At 52.2% G+C, this 15799-nt stretch overlaps 3 protein-coding genes across 3 annotated transcripts; all 3 read right to left on the bottom strand.

Moving 5' to 3' along the window:
- Window positions 1–135: 135 nt before the first annotated feature.
- On the bottom strand, window positions 136–1506 carry J4E90_007833 (uncharacterized protein; the record flags this gene model as incomplete). Its single annotated transcript, XM_051437364.1, has 2 exons — window positions 136–1087; window positions 1145–1506. The coding sequence occupies 2 exons, from the start codon at window positions 1504–1506 to the stop codon at window positions 136–138; spliced, it is 1314 nt and encodes a 437-aa protein (XP_051289110.1).
- A 522-nt stretch (window positions 1507–2028) lies between these two features.
- On the bottom strand, window positions 2029–3396 carry J4E90_007832 (uncharacterized protein; the record flags this gene model as incomplete). Its single annotated transcript, XM_051437363.1, has 1 exon — window positions 2029–3396. The coding sequence occupies one exon, from the start codon at window positions 3394–3396 to the stop codon at window positions 2029–2031; it is 1368 nt and encodes a 455-aa protein (XP_051289109.1).
- Window positions 3397–13072: 9676 nt separating this feature from the next.
- On the bottom strand, window positions 13073–14794 carry J4E90_007831 (uncharacterized protein; the record flags this gene model as incomplete). The annotated part of the gene is made up of 3 exons (XM_051437362.1): window positions 13073–13871; window positions 13923–14449; window positions 14498–14794. 3 exons carry the CDS (start codon window positions 14792–14794, stop codon window positions 13073–13075), a joined length of 1623 nt encoding a protein of 540 aa, XP_051289108.1.
- Between the last annotated feature and the right edge of the window lie 1005 nt (window positions 14795–15799).

Genomic DNA, 15799 nt, shown 5'->3' with positions numbered 1-15799 from the left:
GACGACCATACGTTCAGGTCGCTCGAATGAAAACTTTCGCCAACTCAAACTCTCGTAGCCATCCTATCTAGCGCGTAGCCATTCAGTACAGCGAACAGTAAGCTACCACGCGCTCCAGAGATACTAACAACTCTCTCACATACTACGTGCCCATATCACGATTGCCTCCGCCTCTTTGCGGACGACAGGGTCGTTCGGTACAAGTGACATAGCTCCCCCTATGAGTCCCAGAGCAATGACAGCCTGCGATCTCTCGTTCCAAAGCCGAATGCACAAAGCATGACGGTACATGATCTTCGCCTTGAGCACCGTAGGGCATACCCATGTATACCCCTCTTTCCAATATCCCGGCTCATCACACTTAGCAGATGTGGAAAGGCTGACCAGGGCGAGATTCCTGTGGACTTCTCCAGCTTGCGGTGGCATGGCAACGTTCGTCGGCTCGAGGCCCCAGATCATGATCATGGCCAGTGCTGAATTGAGTCCAAGTGAGCACTGCAGCGCAGCAATTTGGTCAATCCAAGGTTCTCCGCCAATCTTGATGAGCTTTTCCCAGGTGATGCCCTCGCGCAAGCGATCGATCTCATGCATGCTGCTTCGCCAAGTGGAGAACGCTTCCATCAGCAGACCCTCACGATAGAATTGGGCACCATAGTCTTTGGTCTCCTTCATGAAGTCGATGACACTGCGTGGATCATTCCATTTCCCCGACATCATCAAGTCTTTTAGTTCCGTTGCCATTTCGGGTGCGACAAGACCATGGATTTCGACGTGTTTGATGCCTCGCATGGTAGCCAGTGGTCGGAGCAAGTCCATCTGAGTAGTCTCAGAAAAGAAGTCCGTCAGATCATCTTGGTACCATGGGCCTTTTTGAGTGAGCATCGGAGCTATAGTTATGACGAAAGTCGCAGTGTTGGCGAGCCCTGGCAGAATGGTTTTCGCCATCTCGAAGCTGTTGCAGAACTTTTGAAGATAACAGCCCAGAATGACTAAACTTGTTGGTCGAACGCTACCTACTGGCTGATCGCCGTCTGCGTACCCGTTGAACTTCAGACCCGGGGAAGGTATAGTAATATCGACAAGTTGTCTGCAATCGGGTGTTAGAAGGTGCAGTCAGTGAAACAGGCGGTCGAGTTGGACTCACTCATTGAACTCCGCTGCAAGTTGTCCACTCGCAACAACCGGGATGTTTCTACCAGCGATAACATCGTGGAGAGAGAAGTTACCGGGCGAGGTGATCCGAACGAATCTGTTGGTCTTGACCATGACGTCGTAGGCTTCGCGATGAACTTGACTGTTTACACGAAGAATAGCAGAGTCGTTGCAGTGCTGAGCGGAGACAAGTTCAGTCTCAAAGCTTCCCTTGGTAAGCAGGTTTTTGGGGATTTCCTGGATCGGATCTGGGGCAGGTCCGAACGAGCAGAGCAGCAAAGTATAGACTTTGTTTCTGAGCTCTCCGGGAAGGTCCATGAAGCGAAAGGGCGCATCGGTATCGGCGGTAGCCATATTGGCGTTGACTGTGGAAGCCGTCGTCGCGACAATCGTGTCGGGGTCGAGTGAGGATTTGACGTGAGGAGGACGGAGGGTGAAGGCGGGAGACATTCTGTATTTTGGTTTCCCACGTGCGCTCAAGTTGGCTTAGCGCGTAGTAAACAAACTCGGAGTCCGAGCGTGGCGGTGACGCAGCGGGAACTGCCCAAGCTGCACGGTGAAGGGAGGCAGACATTAAGTGAGTCAATGCTACGTCACCATGTTAACAACGAACCGCATTGCATCAGCCATTGCAGGTGACTGCGGTTATGAAGATCCGAAGCACCGCATGCCTCGGTGCAGGATCGACAGATGGACTAGACAGAGACGAGAGAATATCACAACAACTTGAAGCGAGAACAGTGGCCAAGATTTGAATCCTACATATACGTGCCTACTTTAAGTGGCATACCGCCGTAGGCGCGATACCGCATACGCCAGTGCGTCTCATAAACCAGGGCGGGAATGTGGCCGCAGCCTTAGCAGACAGTATACAAGTTACATGTTGGTTGTCATGTTGACTGTAATATCTCCGCTGTCAGATATATGAATGCGAACTGAAGCCCTATCGGCATCGAAGTTGCAGCCAGAAGCGATCCATCGGAGTATGGCGCCACGCAATTCTAGGAAAGGTGTGTCGGTAGGCGAGCGTTCGAGGGCACATTCGACTATAGTGAGCGCTCCGTCCGCGTTTCCGATACTACCGTGTAGGAGATAGACCAGCGCTTGTCGGTAAAGAAGCTTCGAGTAACGAGCCCATGACGGGCTCCATGTGCGACCTTCCTGCCAAAGACTTGTCTCCATGCATTCGTGAGCGGCAGTAAAGGTACGCGATGACATGCTGCCAAAGGTGGCCCTAAGCCTTCCAACTTTTCCGTCCTCCATCGCAACGCTGAACATCACTAGTATAGCATAGGCATGGTTCAGGCAGCATGAGAACCTTAGCTCAATCATCGCATCGACGAATGAATCCCCTCCCAACAAGATAAGGCTGCTCCAGGACGACGACGCGCGGATACGGCCAATCTCTGACGAACATGCAGACCACACGCTTGATCCTTCCATGCGGGAGCCATCTTGCCACTTCGCATCCCCGTAATGTTTCTGGCTTTGGAGTTGGTGAAGCAGTTCAGTAGGATCCGACCATTCATTCTTGCACATGTCCTCCGCCGTCGCAATCGCAAGCCCGGGCGACACGCGACCATGTACACGGACGTTCTTCAAGCCTCGCATATGGGTCTTGAATGGAGCGAGTAGGCTGAGTTGTACCTCTTCGGAGACAAAGGCGGCGAACGAGTCTTTGTAAAGTGAAGTGTGCTCGCCGAGCAGAGGTGCGACATCCACATCGACTATGAGAGTGTTGTTAAGAGTGCATCGATTGGTTTTCTCACAGAACGATGGCAGATCTCTGGCGAGGAGCATGACGCTCATGGGCGGCTCGTGCGAAGGCGCTGGCATCGACAATGTAACTGAGAGGATGTGGCCTTTGAACTGAGAGATATGCAGATCGTTGTGTGTGATGACCGTTACAACACTCTGCCGGATGATGTCCATGACTGGTATAGGCGGGAATGCGCGGACAACGACGAAACGGTTCGCCTTCACCATGACGTCGTAGGCTTCAAGATGAACTTGACGACTGGTGAGAAGGATGGCTGTCTCTGCGCGGTGGCCAGCAGATGCAATAGGCACGCCGAGTTTCGTGACTGTCTGCTCGACAGGAGGTCCGAACGAACATAGCAACAGGGTGTAGACTTGATTGCGCAGTTCTCCGGGTAAGTCCATGAAGTGGAAGGGCTGAGTCGAATTGGATACCATGGCCTTTACGCGCCGCTTGAGACGGCGGGCGTGCTTGCGGAACTTCATGATATCAGTTCCGGCGGAGAAGCGAGGAGAGAACGGAAGAAAGAACGACAGGTAGTATCAATTTGGGGTCGTCTGTGGCGGGCTCCCGAGCACGAGCCACTGGTCCTAGCTTTCGCAGGCACCAATATAGGAGATTGTGAAAGGCATTTCAGAGCATTTCAGAGACTGCTGAAGGTAGAATCAGAGCCGTCGTATCCACTCCAGTATGTTCTCACGCTCTCTGAGAAGTACACCGTCACCCGGCTGTGACACAAGAGCTTTATCGATGAAGCTCAAAGCGCGATCCGTGTTCTGTGGGTTTCCTTCCAGCCTCATGAACATTGCGTACCGATAGCGCAGCTTGGCGAACTGCTGAAGCGAAGGTCTGTACTTGTAACCAGGTTTCCAGAAGCCTGGCTTCAACGACCGAGTTGCAGAGTTCAGCGCACCATCGGCCAATAGCTCAGCGCCAAACGCGTTCTTCTGCATATTCGCGATCTGAATGTGGGCGATATTAAGCTGCATCAGAAAGTATAGCGGAGCGATTTCCGCAACGAATGCATCACCTCCCTTGCGAATTAGATTTGGCCAGGAACTGGACTCACGTAACTGCTCCAGATCGTAAACGGCGTCCTGCCAACCAATGACGGCCTCCTCAAATTGGCGGTCTTTAAACTGTTGTGACCCGCGATCTTTCGCGGCCGCAAACTCGGCGAGAACAGCCGCCGGATTGAAACATCTGTCTTGCCCAAGACTTTGACGAACGGTAGCTGCCAGAGCACTGTCGACATGGCCATTGATTTCGACGGTCCCGTATCCAAACAGATTGGCCATGAACGGCATGAACAGTGTTTCCTGCGTCTTCTTGGTGAAGAAACCGTTGAGGTCGGGTGATGGTGTGTTACTTGACGCAACGTCTAAGACGGGCGCCATGGTGATTGAGATCTTGATCTTTTCGCTGAACCCCGGATCATGTAAATCCCCATCGTTTAATGCCTTACAAAACCGGTCCAGATCGCTGTAAAGGATCATCGCGGTGACAGGTTCACGTAGGTTCTCAGAGTCAAGCGGGGAACGAGCGAATCGTGGTTGTTTGAAACCAATGTGCACACCAAGCACGTATCCCTTGAACCTATCAACAATGTCTTCGTCGATGGCGATCATCCGGACCGCTTGGCCTGCCATAGCAAGGCGCATGGGGAGCCCCCGCGACGATGTGACCTTTATGAAGCGATTGATTTTGACCATGACACTATAAGCCTCGCGGTATGTTTCTTTGGATACCCGCAGTATCGCGGTCTCGACCTGATGTTCTGCAAGTGTCGCGGTGAGAAATGACGAGGGCTGTATCGTGACGGTGGTTGGTGGTGGGCTGAAGCTGCATAATGCGATACGATAGATCTTGTTGCGTATCTGTGGGGGATACAAGTCAGCACGCATCATATTGAGGAGATTCGAAGAGTCCTACCTCTCCGGGGAGGTCGCGAAAGCGGAATGGGGTCGACGGCGTCGGGCCAGCCATCGCGGGTACGGCAAGTCGGGAAATTGCCTGGTAAATTGGAAGAAAGAGAGGTTATATGGATAATGGTTTTGTCGATGGCAGCAAGATCTGCTTCACCCTGGATATCGGACTTGGAGCTGAATGCTGAGGTGTCAATAAGAAGACGCGGGGAAGCTTACACGCTAATTTGAGGTTTCACGCTAAACGCGAAGACATGTGACTTAGCGCGACGAGGTTTGTCAGTCATCTCTCTCTGGTGCGCATCCTCCTATACCTAACCAACACCTCCTCCTGAACGCGGTCTAAAGTTCGGTTTCGATGCCGTTGCAAATCGCACCAGAATCGAACGTGACCGTATTCGTACGTTCAATGCCCGCCTCCAACATAACAACAAAAGCGACTTAGCGCGGCTTCTGTGCGGTCTACGAACTCCAGAGCGACAACGTTGCGGCTCACGTCGCTCCGCACGACCAAACGTACAGCGGCCTTGATACACTCAATCGCTATCCCCTGTGGACGCTAGAAGACAGCTCTTCCGGTCTTGCAAAACGATCGATGCCGTTTAGTCCACATTATGCGTGAGTAGACTACCTTCCACGATAAACATTGTCTTTTTCACGTGCAGCACGTTCCGCATCCTCCCCTACACTGCTGTGCCCAGTTTCATATAGCATTAGCGCGGTAGGTGCAGCCTTGAAGGTAGCACGGACAGTCGCCAGGGCCAAGACTCCGTTCTCCCCGCCAGAGTCCCTCTCTGCGCACACGAGCAGTACAGTGTTGTCTTCTGTTGATCTCTCGTCCATGATGGCAAAAAGGTCCGTGAAAATTTCCGACTCTGTATCCTCGCGAAGCTTCAAGAGCAGTTGGTGACATTCCTGGGGCGTCTTTCCAATAAATGGGGAGTTTGGGTCGCTTCCGTCTTGTCCTGGTACTCCTGATGCCTCGTCGTAATAGTCGTCAACGCTGTCCACGAAAACAATTCTCCACATGTCGACCTCGTCGCGAGTTTCCTTGATGAAACGATCTATAGTCTACAACCCTCGCTTGAAGTCAATGCTGAGCCGAAGCTAGGGAGAGGATACACCCCACTGACCTCTTCGGGCAGCCGAGCGGCGCAAACTACAGGGTACATTAAACCCATTTTCCGAAGTTTAGGTGAGTGGGAGATCAGAAAGATCAGGTAACGGTCAAGACGAAAGAATTCAACAAGGTCTCACGGTAGTACAGTGGTATGAACACTTAGCGTGATGGAGGGAAAACTTGTGTAAGACAGCATGTGGGACTTTAGCAGTATGACGTAAGTGCTCTTTTAGGTTTCTAACGTTCCCTGATAAAGAATTATTCCGCGTGCGGGGCACGCTACGGTATCTCTCCGCTAGCTTCTGGCTATCACGGCTGTCTACCTAGGTGCATGGTTGCATTTCGCTTAACAGGCAGCAATCCTTATTTACGAGTATGGCGCGTTAAAGCTGACGCGATGTCCACCCTGGAAACTCGAAATCGACTCGCAGCAATATCATTCTTTTGTTACAACCAGGTCAAAGATGGCCAGCACCTGCCTACCCCGCCTTCCGGACGAGTTGTTCATCCAAGTCCTCCAAAGCGTCGACGACCCATTCGTGCTCTGGGTTACATGCCGTCAAGTATCGCAAGCCTGGCGAAAAGAAGGCGAGCGCGCATTTCAAGCCACTTATCTTCCCCTTCTTCGCATCGATTGGAGCCACATTCGTCATGCAGGAGAGCATGGTGGCCGGATAGACTGCAATCTCATCGCTACCACAGACGAACACTCCATGGACCCACAATCTTCAACTCTCTCCCTTCTCGTACGATCAGGCAAACCACAGTCGGGAGAGCTGTCTTCGCACTGGGAAGATGTAGTTGATTGTGAGAATTTTGAAGGAGACGTCCGATGGATAAAATCTTATAACGACTGTCACCTATGGGGACGTTGCAATGGCTTTGACAAGCACGCGCAGGCTATGTGGTTTGATACTGCAGATGGACGGTACACTTTCGTCGGTAGTGCCGAGACGCGCGCTTTCGACATCAAGTTTCCGGCACAGGAACAACACGGTCGTGCCTGCTGCCGAGTAACATGCGACTGGAAAGCGTTGATGGACGCGCTGTTCACAGAGGAGAGATACGTACGGCACAAACGCCCAGGCCCATCTTTCTTTGAGCTTGGAGAGCAAGGCATTCGCGCGAATCTGGTCAAAGCCGAACGTGACATCATCATCAGGACTACTGCTCCCGAGCCGGAGTCGTCGGAAAAGGCTATCGCGGCCGAGAAGAAACTATACAAAGAGAATGTGAAAACGTTCTTACAAATACATTGTCACCAGAACGAGCAGTACAAATCACTCTACGCTGCAGCGTTACAGGAGAGGCTGCATCGTGTATGGATCAGGGGGGGTATAGACCCTTACGCCGGCCTTAATCATACCAGCTTTGCTCGCTTCTGCGACTCCAACAAGCGACTGACATCCGAGCAGGAGCAAACTGGATGTGGTAGGATGATGCAGAGTAGGCTCGATAGACTCCAAGCTTTCGCCGACGGGATATGGGAGAGCAGGTTTGGAAGAAAGCAAGAGTTGACAAGCTACAAGGGCTGTGTGTAAAGCTCATTGCAGCTTTGTATAGTCCACCAAATCCAACCAAGACATATCGTTCGTTTCCTCAAATACTTTTTCTTGGTGTAGTGTCGTCTGTGCTGAAGGCAGGACTTGTTTTGGGGAAGATAAGTCGGCGGGAGTGGCTTCTACCAAGTTGCGTAGCTGGTCATCCGCGAATTCACGCCATATGGCCGTCAATCTGACATCGTTTAGGCGGCTTGCGATGATTTTGTTCAAGCGAGAGGGCAGAATGCAGAGTAGTTCTCGAGAAGTGTTGTGCGACTCTTCGCATCGCGTTGACATATCATCCTGGTCTCGGTCTCCTTGCACTGCGCGTTGCGTTTCGACATCTAATCACTGTCAGCGGGTTTATCAACTATAACGCTATAACGAGACATAAAGCAGGCAGAACTCACAAGCTTTTCTCAGTTCTTCATTCTCGGCATCTGGGAATACGAGCCGGTAGATTTCACGCCATCGCTCCTCTTTCGACTTCCCCGCTGCACCTCTCTTGGACCGCATCACTTCAAATGTCGCATGGCTCAGACTCGAGATTTCTGCGCTTGGCTTTTCCACAAGCTGGCATGGCTGAGTATTGCGTTGATGCATGGCTAAGTCTTGTCTTCCTGTTGCGTTTGCCTGAAATGCAGCCCCGCATCGTTCACATGTGTAGTACAGGTGCACGCGTTCGAGATGTTGTTTGAGTCTGTGAATGCCGAGGAAGCCTGGTCCAACGCAGGAGTTATTTTCACAGCGGTGAGGATTGCGTACGTAGAAGGGGCATGCGAGACCGCGTTTATAGGTATCGAGGTGACGGCGTCGGCGCTTCTGGTGGGGCGGTGGGCTCGTATTGTTCTTAATGGTGTCTGATTTGGGCGGTATCTGGTGGTCGGCTTCGTTTGCGCGTTTGCGTGATGCTTTATCTACGGTAGACATGTTGCTTCGGGAGCTGTAGCCGCTGTCAAGATCTTGTTGTGTCACGGCGGTAGTTGTGAATGGCGTTAAGCTGGTCGTCGTTAGGGCTGAGATTGTTGATGATGACTCGCCGTATGAGATGGTCGTTGCGATTCCGGCATCGCTGCAGGAATATGAGGTGTCCGGCTGCTCAATGCCACATGATGTCGGCAAGTCGCCGGAACATCCATAAACCAGGCCCGCTCTATCAACCCTGAGGCCAGGAGAGTTTTCATTATCGATCGACATCAGCCTGCCTGTGTCATCGTAACCTTCAAGCACCTCCACACCTCCCGGATCCTGGTGGCCGTCAAAGAACGACGTATATGACGACAAGTTCTGTTGAACCGTGGAGACCAAATCATCCGCTGCCCGTGGTCCTAGAGAATCCCCCATGGTCGGCACTTTCACACGAGCCATTTCTGAACCCTCGTAGGTCACGATATCATTCATGGCGCCGTCCGTCGCAATTTCCAGGACGGAAGGGTAGTGACAGGCGTAATCATCAAGAGAACTAGTATCGTCGCACATGGAGCATGCAGCCTATAGTGAAACACGGTTCTCAGCGAAGCCGCACTGGCAACATGTCCACATGCGCACATGTTCGACGTGCCCGTTAGCAAGCGAGTAGAGTACGCTCTCTTCGCAGTGCGCGCATCGCCAGTGTGTACCCCCGGGACGGAAGAGGGTCGAGTTTGAGGGTCTGGTCTTCGAATAATCGGAAGCCGGAGGGACTGCCGCATCGGTAGAGCTGCGCGGGAAGTCAAATGTATCAAACAAGGTTTCCATGATGACGATATGTTGGAGTCGCGGATATCCTAGGCCCTAAAGTCGACGAGAAGGCTACAATTGTATTGATCAAGCGAGCATCACTTCGAGAAATGTGCAGGCGTCAAAGCACCTACCTTGAACGCGCAAAGTTGCGCAAACTCTCAGCCATGGGCCTTTGCGCGCAAAATGCTTGGCCATTGACACGTTCAGCTTCCCGCATGATGCATATAAGCAGAGACGTGTACCAATGAGGAGCGGTGGTATGAACTTGCAACGGTGACACGCAGCAGTCAACCTGGCATTCGAGGATACCAGCTGGACGATCGTTGCAGGTTCCCGAGGCCTCGTTCGAATGCGAGGGTGTTTCTAACCCTTGGAGCGGCGTGGACAGCTCGGAAGCAGTGGTGGGCGGCGCATGTTGAAGGACCACGACTGGGATCAGAGCGATCTTGTAAGCTATCAAGACAGCGGACCTGAAGTGAGAGTATTCGAATGTTGCGGCAAGGTTTCGGATGCGGGAGGCAGTCTGCATTTGATATGGACATCAGACGAGACCGGTCCAAGTTCTTGTTGCGAGTGAAGGTGTTGGTCGCAGTTATGTCATGCTGGGATTGTATTGAGAGCGCGTGCATTCAGGACGCGTTCTTCAAGTTGTCTCAAGGCACCGCCGTCATCACCGCTGCGCCCGGCCGGCAGAACGTCGGTGCAGGGTCCATGGTCACCCACCTTCACAGGGCCAAAGCGCAGCTTGCAGCGCTAGCAAGCGATCATGTGACCGTTAGCGCGCCAAGCCCTCAGCGCGCATATCAACCTCGCGCAGCCCGTCCCCTTCTTCCCTCCTTAGCTCTCTTTGCCTTTTGGCTTAGGTACGTCCCCCTTCTACAAACACCTTCGAGACACCTGCTGACTCAGCCCCTTCAGATCAAGTGTAGTATCTGTTCTTTTCAGTTTAATCTCTGAAACGTAAGCCCCCTCTCACCAACCTTACTCTTTTCGGCTCGCGCTAACACCTCCCAGGTCACTACGGTGACTTCAAGATTATTCTTATTTTTGTACTCAGGCCTTGGGTCCCTGGGCTTGCTCATACTCTGGACCACAGTGTCGCCAGTATCGCACTATCTCTGGCTGACGCGACCACTTTTTCATTGAGACTTCTGGCTTGCCAGTCGCTTGAGGAAGAAGCTTGCTTTTCCATCCTTACTATGACTGCTCAGCCTGACCATGATGATTGTGATGATAGTTTGCGCCCAGAGAATATGGTGTGAGAAGATGCTCATCTGTGAGACTGTACTAACCGCCCAAATTTCTTCCTCAACGTGCTTGCTGCTCTTCTGGGACTTGCTGAAAGCAAATGACCTTACGCCATCGGTCGAGACGCCTCCTTACTGTTTTACAGTTACCCGCCCGTGGATGTTGACTTTGAGCTGCCATGTGTCGCTAATAGGCTGTGGAGCAAAGCTGCACCAACTGCTCGAGCCGAACTGTGGCTATGCGCGATTCGGCGGATAGCATGATCGTGAACGGCTCTGCTACTGTACACCAATAAAGCTAGTAACTTATTGCGCCAAGTTGTCTTCGCATAACATGGGCAGGTGTGCGCATCTGGCAATAACCCTTCCAGCGCCTGCCCTTGCCATCGCAGACGTCCTCTCTGCACAGTCACATATGGATCCGCTATGGGTACATCCCGTAGAGGACTGCATCTATCCTTCGCCTATCAAGTGACTAGCAGTTATAGCAGGCTCGCATACATGTATAGCAGATCAGCACTAAAGCCTAAATACTCGTAAGCCTCAGGTGCAGACGACAATCTAAGTTTTCTCTTACTTCTTTACGCTTGTGCTCCTCTCTGCTCTTTCGAGATGTTTACATAGTTGATTCGTATTCTCGGCGTCGATGCTAGGGTGGTCGCGACCATGAGTTGAGGCTAAACCTGTAGACCCCTCCGGTGCCTCTAGTAGTAGTGTGTGGTAGCCAAGTTTGGCCGACAACATCTGGAGGGTGCGGCCAGAATCTCAAAGTGGGACTCCATCTTCACTAATGCGGAGCGGTGACACCGAGCTAGACTTCTAATAATACCGTCGATTCTGCCGACGTGATGCGCGACCCCTGATCTTGGGTTTTGGTTAATAGAGGAAGGTGGTGAATTTGGAGAATATGCGTAGCGGACGTTGCATTATCCGTCTAGATGTTCCGCTAGTGTGCTCGGATGGGGCGGCGGGAGATGCAGACGGTGGGCGAGAGTAGCAAGATTCCTTCCCGTTGCATTCGTACCACCAATAATCCCTCTCTTCTTCAGTATCTGCTTTCTTGAATCTTATCGGGGACACCGCTTTTCGCAAGCTCTTTTCCAAGCGCTCGTGTGCCAGATGCTCCAGGCCTTGTATCAGAGACCAGTCGATACCCATGCGGATTCCTAAGAGGTATAGGCATTCCTTTAAAGTTTCTGGTTGCACATTCTTGATCATGTTGACGACGTCCAGAAATACTTCAAGGACACTCTTGTTGTAGTCCACTGTGAACCTGTCTTCTTCCCTCACAATCCCCATCATACCGTACACCTTGTCTCGAGCGTCTTCACATGTATTCGCAGAGAAAGCTCTGATGCACTCCGTCCACGTCAACTGTGGTAACAAATCCCATCGCTCTCTTGCATTTTCGATGAGGCCGAAGGCCGTAACGGACAGTGGACCGGACGCAGACCATGTCTGTCGCTGGAATGACCCGTTGTAAACCGCATATAATCTCCTCCATCCAACGCAGCGTTTGCCATTAAGACGGAGTTTAACACTCTTTGAAAGCAACATCTCTTGTACTATCCATAATCTTGTAAAGTAATTGTTGTCCAACAAAACTACGATCGATGCAGGATCAAGACGTCGATCGTTGAAACGATCAATTTTCCACGGTCTTGCTAGGGGAACATCGCCCAGCCAGGCGATAAGAGAGGTGCTGGTGCTATAGATACGTGACATCATTCCGACCTGGTGGTTTCGTTCCGCCGTGTCCGCCTGCGCAATACAAATTTGATCGATCCATAGCCACGTATCCACATCTTCTCGCAGTTCCAGTAGACACGAATTGAGAATGTCTCGGATCTGGAGAGTTTCAACCCCGATGAAGATATTGTGTAGAGGTAACGGCGGGCCCCATCGGTAGGACAGAGCAATGTAGTCCGGAGCCTGCTCGAGCGGAAATACTTCGACGTCGCAGTGTACGGGGCCGTGTTTCTCCTTGCGCAGCTTGAGTAGGCGTATTTCGTCCAGGGAACGACTAAGTGGCCGGTGCTTGTACGTTGCGGGTTCCGTCGGCGGTTCAAGGCATGCCTCGTGCGGCTCTCCAATGATTGTCGCCTCTCGTTCGCACATCGCGATTCGTCTTTGGCTGTTGAAGGTTCGAGTGCGTCGTTATCGAGATGAGTTCCGTGTTGAAGCAAGGATGCATTCTAGGCAGACGAGATCTTGTTATCGTCTATGGCAGCTGAGGCAATGCGGGGCTGTGCAGCAACCGCGCGTCGTGGCGTTTTCAGCCTTGTAAGCTGACAGCATGGCCATGTAGAAAGTGCATGAAAGCAAAGCTGGGGGAACAGGCCTCCGTAAAAGATTCTCGTTCTACATAATTCTACAAGATAGGTGAGGTGGTGCCGACATGATGGTGTTGAGATCCATCTTCTGCCGCCGGAATCTAGCGTCGAGCACAGACCCCGATCTCGCACCACCTGAGCCACCGAAACACGAACAACAACACAAACACAAAGTGAGCGACGGAACTACCATACAAAAGACCCAGGAACGCCTCCCAATATCGCGTGTGCGGAACATTCTAGAGATGCCGAACAAAGTCATGTACTGCGCAACTACCAAGGGCAGACAAACACAGGCTGTCGCGTGTAATCGCCGCACTGGTACTCGCCCTTCTCCGCATTCACATCGTTGGGATCCTTGTCGGCCGGATCGTTCACACAGCCAATGACCCTCTCGCCACACCAGAGCGCTCCCGGGTCGTCGCCGTCGTTGCGGTACTCGCACACCTCTCCGTCAATCTCGAGATCGAGCTCTTTGGTGCCGCCAGGGTACGTTGTGCCAGACTCATCCCACGGTACAGTCTCAAAAGGCCGGAGGAAGTCTTCGCGGCACTCGACGCCCTGCTCATAGTCGGCTTCGAGGAAGAGCCAGTCCATCGTGGGGGCGCCGGGGACGTAGGCACCGAGGACTGCGAGCTGCTTGGTTGGGCCAGTCGGCTCTGGCTCTTGCTCCGGCTCCGGCTCGAAATCATCGCAGACGCCACGCCTGGCCTTCTTTCCAGGTGGGGTTGCAAAGTTATTGTGGAGGTCTTGGATGGCTTTGTCCACGTCGCCCATGAATTTCTCCATTCCTTCAGTCTGGAGGGTATTGAGATCGCGGAATTCGAAGAGAGGCACAGAGCGCTCAGAATTGAACATCTTTTCTTGAGTTTTGCCTAGTCTTCCAATAGACCCGTCGATTTCCTTGTCGAACTCGGTGAGCTTATCGTTTTCATCTGATTCTGGGTCTAGACCGTGGATCCAGTCACGGATGTTGCATTTGGTATCGCCTTGAGCAAAAGTGTAGTCGCCAAATTTGTTGTCGGTAGGCTCGGGACTTTCGGGGGTACCTCCACATACGTCTGTATCGATTCTACATTTTGTTAGTGTGGTCAAACCACTTATAAGTCTAGCCAGAACTTACTTGGTTCCGCCACTCTGGTAGCATGCAAGGACGTTGAACAGTGCCCAAAGCTCGTCTCCCTTGGCTGGCAACTTGGAGCTGACATGCGAGAGCATCTTGTTGAAGTGCGTTCGAGGTGTGAACGATGTGAAGATCTTGGGACTTGAACCTGGTTGAAGAGGATCTTTTGCGTTTTTGGCGTACGATAAGACCAGGGTGCAAAAGGCCAGCACGTCATCCGTGGCCGCTTCCGGACCAATGCCGCCTGGGCTGGACTGGAAGTGATTCTTCGTTACGAAATCAAGCTTCTTGTTTTGAAAACGATCGAGCCCATTGAGGATATTTGGATCGCTCCCATCAAATTGTTCCTTCATCAGGCTGTACAGTGCCTCTAATGGCATTGGCGTGGTGATTTGAGGCTGGTAGGATATCTTCTGTGGTTTCGTTTTCGAATTGGTGATGATCTTCCACTTGTTGCAGTTGTTGTCGGCTACGTCGACCTGTCGTGCCTCTGAGTTGAGGTCGCCGCTCCATGGGTACCAGTCAACCTGACCCGGTTAGCAAGAGACATCACAGGTCTGCTAGGCGGCTCTTACGAGATTCTGAGCCATAGCTGCCGCGACCTTCGCGCCGTTGGTCGCATCATCTACGCTGCCTACTTTGACCTTAACGCCATCAATGATGTACTCAGCCTGGAGTGCTCCAGCTTCATTGACAGAGTCTGCTGTGAGCTCCCAGTTCGTGCCAGTTCGTTCGGCAATGACTTTTCTCTTTGCGGCGTTTGTATCGTCCGCGCTGCATCCTGACTTTGTAAGGCGGAAGTCCGGACTCTCAAACTCGGCACCAATTCCGGCCGTCCCGTCCGTATTGACTCTGTCGGGATCGTCGGCCATTTCATCTTGAATGTCTAGCTGGCATTCTTCTAGGCGCCGTTGCAGAGGCGTGCGGATCACAGCTGCAGACGCTGTAAGGACAACTGAAGAACATAGTAGAAATCGCATCGCAGAGGATCGCTTGGCGCGCATTGCAAAGAGTAGGGAAATTGATAGCGGATAAAGGAAGTAGAAGGATACGATGATAGAGGTGATGATGAAGCAGTGAGAAACTGGCTGTGATGACTTGTGTTGAAAAGAGAGCCAAAACATGTCCTCTTTATAGCCCTGATATGGAGATAAGTACCAATGCTGACGATCGCATTGAGCCCCCTCATGCTGAGATTGAATGCTGGAAATAGCATCTCCGAGAATGACTTCCTCATGGCTCGCATGGTGCGGGCAGACGGCCGCCCCATCTTGTTGCAATGGAGGCTTTTGCTTAGAAGAAGCTGGTGATCAAAATACGAATACGAAGGAGACATGACGAAGACAGTGGAAAGTTGTGTATTTCGGGGGCGAAGATGAAGCGATGGTGGAGAAGAGGAATCGGTTGAGGGAGAGACAAGGCCCCAGTCTGAATCACTGTAAGTCGCAAATCAGGATTGTGAACGCCCCGTCTGAGTCAAAGGCGCTTTTTCTTGTCTGTTGAGTTGGTTTGGGGAGGAGTAGGAGTCGGTTCAGAATAAACCTGAAGCATAGGGCGAGGCTGGCTTGGCGAGGTGGTAAGCCTGGGCAGGGCCGTCCAATGGCCTCCCTTCCTTAGTCGCTAAAGGCTTCAGCAGGGTCTGTCCCAGGGGCATGACGTCAGCCCGAGACAACGTCTGCTATACATATCGCGGACCCCAAATCTCTCGCCTGACACTGTGCGCCTAACTAGACTTACCCCAAGGCTATTGTAATCATACTGCGTCCCTCAAGAGTACACCTTCAATGGTCAGCCCGGGCCAAAATCAGACCCCAAGCTGAGTCAAGATCGCATTCTCCTCGTAACCAGACGTTGCATATACTATTGTTTTCAGGATT

This window comes from Alternaria incomplexa (assembly GCF_024043165.1).
Source record: "Alternaria incomplexa strain BMP 0042 chromosome Unknown scaffold_11, whole genome shotgun sequence".
Classification (NCBI taxonomy): domain Eukaryota; kingdom Fungi; phylum Ascomycota; class Dothideomycetes; order Pleosporales; family Pleosporaceae; genus Alternaria; species Alternaria incomplexa.
Note: the sequence above shows the minus strand (reverse complement) of the source record. Positions and strands in the feature narration are given on the sequence as shown.